This window comes from Phaeoacremonium minimum (assembly GCF_000392275.1).
Source record: "Phaeoacremonium minimum UCRPA7 unplaced genomic scaffold PA7_03_scaffold_413, whole genome shotgun sequence".
Classification (NCBI taxonomy): domain Eukaryota; kingdom Fungi; phylum Ascomycota; class Sordariomycetes; order Togniniales; family Togniniaceae; genus Phaeoacremonium; species Phaeoacremonium minimum.
In genome coordinates, this window is record NW_006921315.1 from 23,297 (window position 1) to 33,713 (window position 10,417).

General features: G+C 48.8%; 1 protein-coding gene across 1 annotated transcript; it reads right to left on the reverse strand.

Annotated features, from left to right (window-relative positions):
• Positions 1-1,173: 1,173 nt before the first annotated feature.
• UCRPA7_5386 (hypothetical protein) lies at positions 1,174-2,562 on the reverse strand (the record flags this gene model as incomplete). The annotated part of the gene is made up of 1 exon (XM_007917933.1): positions 1,174-2,562. One exon carries the CDS (start codon positions 2,560-2,562, stop codon positions 1,174-1,176), a length of 1,389 nt encoding a protein of 462 aa, XP_007916124.1.
• Positions 2,563-10,417: the final 7,855 nt, after the last annotated feature.

A 10,417-nucleotide genomic window follows, 5' to 3' on the forward strand; every position in this document is an offset into this window, starting at 1 on the left:
CGGAATGACATCGCCAAACGTGCGGCGCCGGTCCCCTCTGCTCTTCGGTAGAAAAAGGTGGAGGGGCAACATGGCTGACATCTGCCGGGCCAGTGACGTGACGTACGCCAGCTGAAAGAGGCCAACCACTCCCCAGGCATCGTGACCTTCCTACAGCGACACTTGAAACAGCAGCTTACACCGCAGTCAGCCAATCGCCAGCATCTGTTGACTTACTGGGACGACCAGCTATATCGGTGAAGCTATATGTTGAAACATGACACTCGCAGCCTTTTTGACTTTGGTTGCAGCTTTGCTCTGTTCGTCGGTGTCCTCAAGACTTGACTGACACAACGAAGCCACTGCCGACTAGACGACGCCATCCACCCACTAAGGGTTTTTCGGCTTGCTCGATGTCTTTGATGCTGCTATTTTGGTCGCGCTAGTGGCTCTGATCGATTCTTCCCGCATTCCATACATTCCTCACACTGTCGAGCAAGCAAAACGCGTAAATGCTTGATGTTAGAGTTACAGTATCGTTGTCTCAATACAATGGAATGCCACGCGTGTGGCGCGAGCATTCTATAGAAGATGCAGTGGTCCCACGTCTTTATTTGTGCTCCCATTCTTTCTAAAAACGGCCAGACAGCAACTCGATGCCTGACTAACTCCCTTCTTACGGTCTGGGACAACGATAAGTAAAGCCAATGAGTTGGTTAGTTAACATCCTCGAAGGATCCAGGGAAGCCCAGACTTCAGCCTCCTCCATGGTCGAAATACCACGACTTTTACCCTTTCAGTTGAGCCGTGGAGAATGGCTCAAGCACCAGCAACCTATAGGGAACGGCGCCGGACCAGAATGGTGGTTGCGCTGCTGCGAGCAAACAGGCTTAAGCTTACTGACGAACCTTAACGTTACACCCATAGCCCCCATAGCCTACTTAACGTTGTCTTATCCTTCGCAAGGCTGAGCATTTCGCACGTTTATGTGAGATTACCTGTTGATGTTGTCCCGAGAGTGCCGAATTGACCATCCTTCGAATCCCACCACGGGGAGTGAAGTGAGCACCATTGGGAGGCAGCATGAGACTTGGAGCCCACGAGTCTCAAATCATGTCATGAGATTATCCAAACATTTGCACACTATGAGCCAGTACCTAGAAAAGACCGAGAGCCTGAAGACTGTGTCCGCAATCAAAACCTGAGGTGTTGCCTTAAGTTGCGACTACCCTCAGGGCAGTCCGACATCACATGGCCGGCACCAGTCTTACCGCAAGTAGGGCAAAACAACTCCGCCTCTCCATGCGCATAAGTGCAGTGCTTGCTGCCCTTCGTGCACTCCTTGAAAGCGCATAATTTGATCTTGTTCGCTTTCTGGTGGCCATAAACCTTGAAGTAGTCCTCTTCTTCTTTCGTATGACCAAACTTGCAACTAAGTTCGCGGGTGCAATACTTTCTCCACTGGCATCGCACCCGGATCTTCTCCTCGTCCCTCTTGAGATGTCTCAGTTTCTGCTCTGAGCGATAGTTCACCTTGGTGAAACCATCAGTGTCGACGCCGCAGTGGTCATCGACGAGGAGGTCATCGTCGTAATCGCCGTCATCCTCGTTGAAAACACGAACCTCCCCCTCTGGTAGCTCCTTGAACCGTTCAGAGATGGCAAGCTCGGCTTTGAGGTCGCCGACGCGTTGGCTGTACTCGAAATAGCTCAGCACGCTAAGCCCCTGCTTCTCGAGCTTCACCTTGCACTCCCTGAACAGACTCTCAAGCTCCTTGTATTCCATGTATCGTGCGAATGCCGGGATGATGACTAAGTCCTGGCTGGATGCCTCGGGACGCACATGAGCGCAGACGTATCGATATACCGGGGTCTTCATACTGGAGATGAACTGATCGATCGCATCGGCCTTGGTTAAGGGGTCGAGCACAACGGTGCTGTGGGCGTTGATGATGTTTCGGTCGACGCGGAAGGTAGTCTCACAGAATCCAATCTGCTCGAGGTAGTCGTCGAGCAGCTTCACTTGGACGAGTTCTCTGCCTTGTGGCTGCATGTAGATGCTAGCCAGGCAATTCTTCCATGACCAAACATGGACAGAGAAGCCGTATTTGTCGCGAATCTTCCTGATAGCCGACAGCAAGTCTCGGTCTCCGGAAACCATAATGAAGGTGCTCGGCATCTGATCACGGTACGCTTCGGACGCCTCGTCCACGGAGTCGGCAACGATTTCCGCATCCACCTCCTTCTCCCGGCCGGTCCACGAGCTCCGTGCGAAGGTGCTAACTTTCACATTGTGGGACTCGATGGCCCTCCACACCGTGTCGACCGGTGGAGGCGTCGATCCATACAAGTTGACTCGTATGTCAAAAGTCTTCTCGTCCGCTCCCAACTCAGAATTCTCCGTGAGGATGTCCTTCAGACGGCCGACGTCGAACCGCCATGTCGGATCCCACTGCACTTTGAGACCTCTCTTCTGGGCATAGGTCTTCTGTCCTTGGATCCACAGATTGGAGTTATCAATGTATATGTGAATATTGCCAAAGCTCCGTTCCCCAGCATGCCCTCTTGTGGCGGCGTTTTGCATGTCGTCAGGTAATATTCTAGCCTGATGGTATGCTTGTAGGACAGCTAGGTCTGGATGTCGTAGCTAAGTGAAAACGAAGTTGGTGGAACATTGACTTAGAGTGCTTGACATCAGGTTTGATGGCTTGCACTTTCGTTTGCTATAGCACATGAAACAAAGAGAAGGGTACTTGCAGGATTCCAGACCTCAGAATGGCCGTTTTCTTTCAAGTGAATGAAAACTGTGTGATGTATCACACGCGCATCTTGGTGCTATTCTTCTTTTCGGAGGACTTTCAATGGCTTCGCGCCATTAAGGTATCCAATGCCATGTGATTGCTGCCCAGTCGTGCAAGCGTCGAACCTCTTGGGTGGCAGCCTCACATTTTGACCCATCTTCCTACGTAGTAAACGCCAGGTGACTGGTCTACAGCACATCATACATATTTTCGTTTTTACCCAATCGATTGTGCAGTAAGCAACCCAATCAGCCACCTAAACCTGCTTAAAACGATGCGTGATTGATATGTTGGTGATACAAATACCCTTTGCTCATAGAGCCTACTATGTATCTGCTGGTGCACCAAGCTTTCGCCGCCGATCAGCATGGGGAAGCAATGCTTGTGATAATTGAGCACAGTATAATCCTGTCGACCTAAGTTTATGCCTTTTCTAGGAGATCTCGGATTTCATCCAACCAAGCCAAATCGAGCGGGCGCAGCCCTCTTCTCTCCCTGAGAGTGAGATCTGCGCCTTCTTTCAAAAACAACTTGACAATACTAATATGACCTTTCCATGCGGCAAGGTGCAGTGGTGTGTTGCCATTGTAGTCCTGTGCATTGATATCTGCGCCGTTCCGCAGTAGTAGCTTTGCGTTTGCAAGGGAAACGTCGGGGTCATATGCATGTATCTGAAGTGAGTCGTAGCTATACAGAACATGGTGCAAAGGGGTCATATCGGAGTCGTCTCGATCGCTAGGAGATAGCCCGTGGTGAATGAGGAAGTTTAGAGTCTGCGGAGAGTCTGGTCCTGTAGCCCCGGCGGCCGTATGAAGTACCGTACGGCACTGCTCGTCTCTTCTGTGAATATCTGCTCCATTGTCGAGCAGCCACTCAACTGTAGTAAGATATCCAGTAGCGGTAGCAATGTGAAGTGGTGTGATGCCGTCGTTCACTGGGAGATTGATGTTCGCGGAATCCCCAAGAAGCCTACGGAGAATGATTTTATGATTTCGAAGCTTCGGGTTTCGTAGGGCACAGTGGAAGGGTCGATAGCCTTGAACATCTTGGATCGAAATATCAGCGCCTCGATCCAGTAGTAACTCGATATAGGTACTGGAGCCAGATGATAACGCTGCTAGGTGTAGTGCGGTGCTTCCCTTGCTGTCCAGTGCGTCCACTTCTAACCCCTTTGCGAGCAGATAGGACAGGACAGAGGTCGAGCTGTTGTAGACCGCAGAATGCAACAATGTGCCGCCATTGCCTCCAATACATGGATTTGTCAAGTCCGTATCATTCTCAACAAGATATCGCACGGAAGCAAGGGATCCCGAGGAACACGCCAACTCGAGAGCATATGCATTACGGTAACGCGTGCTGGAGAATCCTTCGTCCATCTCCACAATCGCTTTCAGCGTAGTCTCTGAGCAGCCTGTGAGAAACCATATGCTACACTGTATTTTGAACCCAAATGCGCCTGCTTTGACTTCCATATCCATTGAGACTAACTGAAATACTCTAGCGAGGTTGTTCTGGAGTTGACGAAACTCCCATAGCCGAGGATCGAGCTGTTGAGAATTAACCTCTTCTATGAAGCGGGTCATCTATGAGTTTTTGGAGTCAGCAACTGTCTTTACTACAAAAGGAGTCTAGAAAGGCTGATGTTGAATATAAATCCAGAATAGTAAACAACTAGGAACATATCCTTTGCATTTATTACTCAAATGAGAGGTACAGTGGAGGGAAAAGGGGAACATGAACGCAGCAATTGCTTACCAGGCCCCATATGATACTTATACGGCTCCACCAAGTTGACATGACAGCCGGGTCGTGATTCAGTATAGTCCGAACAATATCAATATTGCCCGAGTATCCAACAGCAACAAGCACAGAGTCCAGCCACATATCCGGGCCCACCTCCCAAGTGGTCGTCTCGCTCAGGTCTGCCCCAGAATTGAGAAGCATCTGGACCAAATCTGTGTTTCCACTCACGCAAGCCATTGTGAGGGGCGGAACTGATTTGCTGTCCCGAATGCCACAGGCAGCTCCATAGTCCAGCAGGACCTGGGCAGTCTCCTTGCTTTCGTACTCCACGGCGAGCTGTAGGTAACTTCCATGTTTTCTGATCCATTGATTGACGTCGAGATCACCTTTCTCGCAACGATACCTAACAAGGCTTGTTAAGTTATGTTCCACCGCAAGTTCTGTTAAGCCGTAATCCTCTCGAAGCATGCCGTTCGGCACGAGGCAATTGTAGATATGTCGCCAGCATTCGAACGTTCCGCTCTCACGACCAAGTATATCCTCAATGAGATCTACTTGGGGCATACTAAGCTTTTCGGCGCTATGGCAATGGAAGATCCAGTTTTTGACCGCATAACTAAGGAACGGGAGCTCGGCGAGGATTAAAGGTTCCTTTATACCCACAGTCCAGCGCTGCGGGAGGTCTCGCACCTCAGTAAGTCGCAAATATTGAAGGCACGCTTTCGCTAGGATGGCGTGCCCCTCTGCCGTGAGTTTATCGGGATGATAGACGCGGGACTTCGATTCTTCACTACTAGTAGATAGAAAGTCTTTAACGGATTGGTGGATGAACTGAATGATCCCTTCGGATGGGTTCGAAACTCCTAAATTCTCATCCTGAGCCTCAACATCAGGATTAGTACGGACCTCCAGAAGCCCACCACATCTGCTCCGAATTCTTCTTGCTATCATGGTCCCCTCACGGACCACGTTTCGTGACATATCAAGATCCAGCTGGGAAGAGTATTGCGTTTCTCCGCAAAGAGCTGCTATAATGCGGAACTCCTGTAATGTGAGAGGTCGTGCGGCGGTAAGAACTACTGAAAGCATCATATTTGACTCATTGATATACCGTGCATCAATCTGCTTCAAGAGCATATCAAATATACCCTCTAGTTGATTTGGGATGTCGCTGATGATCTCTCTGAGCTCTGCAATAGTGGCTCCGTCCAGGATAGAGGTAACTACCCGTTCTAAGGCGAGTCTAGCCCATAGAAAGATACCATCGGCTTTCTCAATAAGCTCGCTCTTTAGTTGGTTCATTTCCTCGCCAGAATCTTCGTCCAATCTTGCTTGCGTCCACTGGTCGCAAATAAAGCTGGATATGTCGGACTCGTTCTTCTCTTGCAGCTTGAAGCTACCATAGAGACTAGGGAGACGAATATCAGGTAAATCGCGGCAAGAAAAGCAAATCCGTAGATTGGATGGTTGACTACTGTTGCTGAGATCGTTAAGGAAGTGCACTAGATAATTCACTCCAAGCTCGATCTGGCACTCATCAAGAGCGTCCACAAACAGGTATATTTTGAATGATTTTGATCCTTCGCCTAAGACGGCCCGAACCGCTTGTTTCAGTCTTGTCAGGGGCCACTGAGCTTCGGCCAGCGACTGAGCTGCTCTCTCAGCAATGCAATCGGGGTCGCCACAGAAATGAACCTCTCTCGCGACAAGCCATTCGTCTGCAATGAACTGCGACATACTAGGCTCCTGCTGAAGTGCCTGGATCAGGATAGATCGGAGGAATCCTTCCAGGGAGTATTCAAGTGGCTGCCCTCGTTGGTTGAAGAAATGATGGATGACGAGTGAGTGGCTGTCAACGTCCTTCCTCGCTCGTGTAGTGATCGCGTTAAGCAAGACGGATTTGCCACTCCCTGGCTTTCCGGACACACAGAATAGGCCACTGCCGTTTGCAAACCATTGAGAATAGTCGCTTTTAATATCCCATAGCCACCCAAGAGTCTTTCCATGTGGTTCATCGCACCTGTCAATAGGACTAGGAAGGCATGGATCTACCAAGCTCTCGAGACATTCTTGCTTCCTCTTGAACATGGCTTCTCTGTCTCTTGCCTCTTCGATCTCTTGTAGAACGGTATTTATCTTCCTACGAAGAGTCTCATATAGCACCCTGTACGCATCGTCTTCGGGGCCGTCGAAGCGAGCGATTGTGCGGTGATCTCTTGCAATAGGGACGTTCTCCGCCAGCTCACTGTCGAACACAGCTGAGTCCTTGTCAACAACCAAATCTCCAAGTCCGGGCAGCAAGACCTGTTCGTAGAAATTCACAATGGAAATTTGACCCTTGATCTTCATGAAATCGGAGTTGGCGACGAAAGATTCGCTTGCTCGCGGCTGTAGCATAGATTTGACGTTGACAGGAACCTCCCGATTCGCAATCTTGCCAACCTTGATCCCCAGTTGAGGTAAAGCCTTGTCAAGAACATGGCTTCCACGATGGGGGGTTCCCAGGAAGAATACAGCTTTTGTTGACTGCAGGCAGTGCTCATCGACCTTTCGCCGAGAGCTAATTACAAGCGTCTACTAACTGTCAGACTACTATGGTATTATGATATGTTAATTGAGGCCAGTGAGATAGGCAGTAAAAGCATTGCGAGCATGCAGTAACTGTAAACGAAAGCCAAGTGAGAGTGGTGCCCATATTTTGGCTTTCTCGCATAGTAGTTCATTGAAGTGTAGACTAATGCGCCTGACTTGTAAATACTGACCTGTTTGATGATTAGCCCACCCAGGCTATGTCCGACGAAGACAAGAGGTCTAGTGGACTGAAGAGAGAATAAGCCCTTGAAAATCCGCATACGAGGTCGAAAGCACATACCAGAGGCCCCTGCCGATGGTTCTTCAGGTGAAGTAATAGACTTTCGGCATGTTGATACACTCCTTGAGAGTTGGTTGAACCTGAAGAAACATCTGCAATGTAGCCAAACACCGCGATTCGTGCTTGAGGGATGAAGCGTTGAATATCGTTTGGCCAGTAGAACCCTGTTTCCTCATTATGAAATGTTCGATAGGGACTACCATTTAGCCCATGGATGATGACTACGCTAAAACACCATCATTTAGATTTATCGAGACACATGAAAAGACAATACGACTTACTCAACTCTCGCACGTGGCGGTTCATGAAGAAACGTCAAACCCTCCCTATGGAAGTTTTCAGGCTGATCCTTGGACTTCGGCATGGTTGATTTTGTGATGATGTTGCTGCCAGATCGGCGTGGTTGATGCTGAACACATTAAAACCGGCGATGGATAGGACCTACGACGAGGCTCCCAAGTGGTTGGTTCAGGTTTATTCTTCGGTGTAAGCAGTCCTTATTGAGGCAGCCATGTCTTTCTAGACTTGTTCAGGCGAACGCTTCAGCGTGCATCCGGAAAGCCGCGCGTTTGGGATGAGGCAGTGTGGCGATGGATGCACAGCCCTCCTGGAGATACCTATAGGTATGCCTTGGCCATTCCTTCTGCTGCAGCCGCAAACAGGGAGTACGACAAACCTCCCAAGAAGACCAGCAAAATGAGAGGGCGCAGATGCCACTTGAATGCGACTTCGTCATAATATGACAGGAAAAGCATGGGCCACATATGCTGCCTTAGAAAAACCCGGGTTTATCGCAACGAGTTCAACTTGTGTATGCCCAATTGACGCCACTGTCACAAAGAGTTACCAGCCGAGCCACTTGAGCTGAGCAACCTCGAAGCAAAGCCTCGCGCAGGGCTTCCCAATAAATAAGGTAGCTGACCAGCAGTGTTCCCGATATCGTGTTACTGCGATAACTACCTTGGTGATCTCCGTTTGTGCACTCTGCTGTCAACGGTAGGTAGTACGCATTGATTGTGTTCTGCTATTGTTCGACTGTATCGAATTTCCTGTGAAGAGGAAATCCAACTATTAATTGCAAGTTATGGGTATGAACCTCTCTTTTGAATCTAAATCGTTGCAACACTGAGTCTCAAGGAAATGCTGATTTTGGTACAGAGGCAAGCTCGCCAAAAACAGAATTGGTGACAAAAAGACACTTCTTCCGGCGACTGCGCGCACCTAAGCAAGATGTTGAGCATGTGGGCAAGGTGGCAACAGTACAGACCTTCTACGAAGGTCCTTTCCAGGAAGATGATCCCGATAACATCAATTGGGTTGAGTGGGCACCGCCATCGCTACCTGCACCGAAAAGGAAGAAATTCGAGGGTGCTGCAGTTCAAGTGTACAAGCGTTTGAGCAGTAATAAAGTCACTGGAGTGACGGAGTCTCGAAGCTTTTACACCTACATGATCCGCCTCCAGAGCCCCTTCATTCGCGAGGTCTTCCAAGAAAAGTTCAGACTGCAAGGTCTTAATTACGATTCCTGGGACTGCGCCGACTCATTAAGGAATCACCGAGCTCTATTCCATGCACGAGAGGAGATCGCCGAAGTCGCCAAAACTAGCGATGATGAGTTGACTCAAAGTCATTGTGAGATACTGTGCGAAGTCATTGAACAGAATCTTGCCAATACGCTGGACGGCTACGAATCCTATGAGAAAGATCAGATGATAAGCTATCAACATCTATGGACTCTCTTCCCTAATGGAGGTGTTTTCGCGACCTATTATGATAGTCAACTGCGTGCCTTTCGAGTGAGATCATCAACTGAAGACTTCCCGCTCTTTGTTGAGTGTGAGGAAATTCGCTTTGATGGCTCCCGATATGGTTACGACAAAATCCTGCTTGAGTTCCCAGAGTTTGAAGGGAAAGTACATGTCTCAAAACTTGTACCATTTCCGTTTATTGATTTAAATCGCAACCCAGCGATCAAAAGCCAGCTTTTGGAACGTAATCGAAAAGTTCTTGAGTATCAATCGCCCCAGTATCTAGCTCACGTCCCGCTCAAGCAGAAGTTCATAGAGAGCCAGAATGTTGTGGCTTGGTATGCAGACGAGGTACGTGAATGTATCACGATGGGGCTCTTGCCCTGTCTACTCACATCTCCACCATACGCTGATCGTCTTATAGGAGGATGAAAGAGTGATGATAGATCCTTGGCTGCATGGGACGGTCACAAAGAAATATCTGGATCCGTTACCAGGCTATTTCAAAGAGGGAACCTCGAGCCCGGAAGCACCAGTCACTACATCTGATAACGATGGTTCGTACATCTTCTCCTACATAGTCTCTTGTATATCAGCTTCTATGACTGACACCTGGCTGAAGGCAAAGACAAAAAGCCACGTCTCACACGCCCCACCGAGGAAGATATTAAAAAGAACTTGGGAATTGTCTTAGAGGAGGAGGAAAACCTCCTGCTGCTTTGTCCCATGCTCGATGGTTACTCATTAAGGGAGGACAAGTGGAGTAAGGAATTGCTATACTGTCACAAGTCAATCATGACTGACATTTGATAGACTCTTATTCCGTTACCGAGCTACAACCGTTAAAACTCGATAGGACGGTATTCGACAAAGTGGTGTTTGATGAGAAGAAAAAGGAGCTGGTTCGCTGTTTGACTGAGCTCTATGTAGACTCGAATATTGCTTTCAACGATCTTATCGCTGGAAAAGGTACTCAGAGTGGTCTCTTTCTGAACGTCACGCGATAGAGTGCTAACAAATATATTCATGCTAGGTCAATGTCTACTTATTCTCTTGAGCGGAGATCCAGGAACGGGAAAGACGCTGATGGCTGAGTCTTGTGAGTCAAATGCCCCTATATACGGTGTGCACAACTAATCCAGTAGTGGCCGATCATCTAGAACGTCCTCTACTCAGAATCGGCTCCATAGACGATAAGTTGAACGAGGACTCTAGTCGTGGATCCGAATTCAAATCCAAAATAGACAAAGCAACCGAATGGGGAGGATTGGTGCT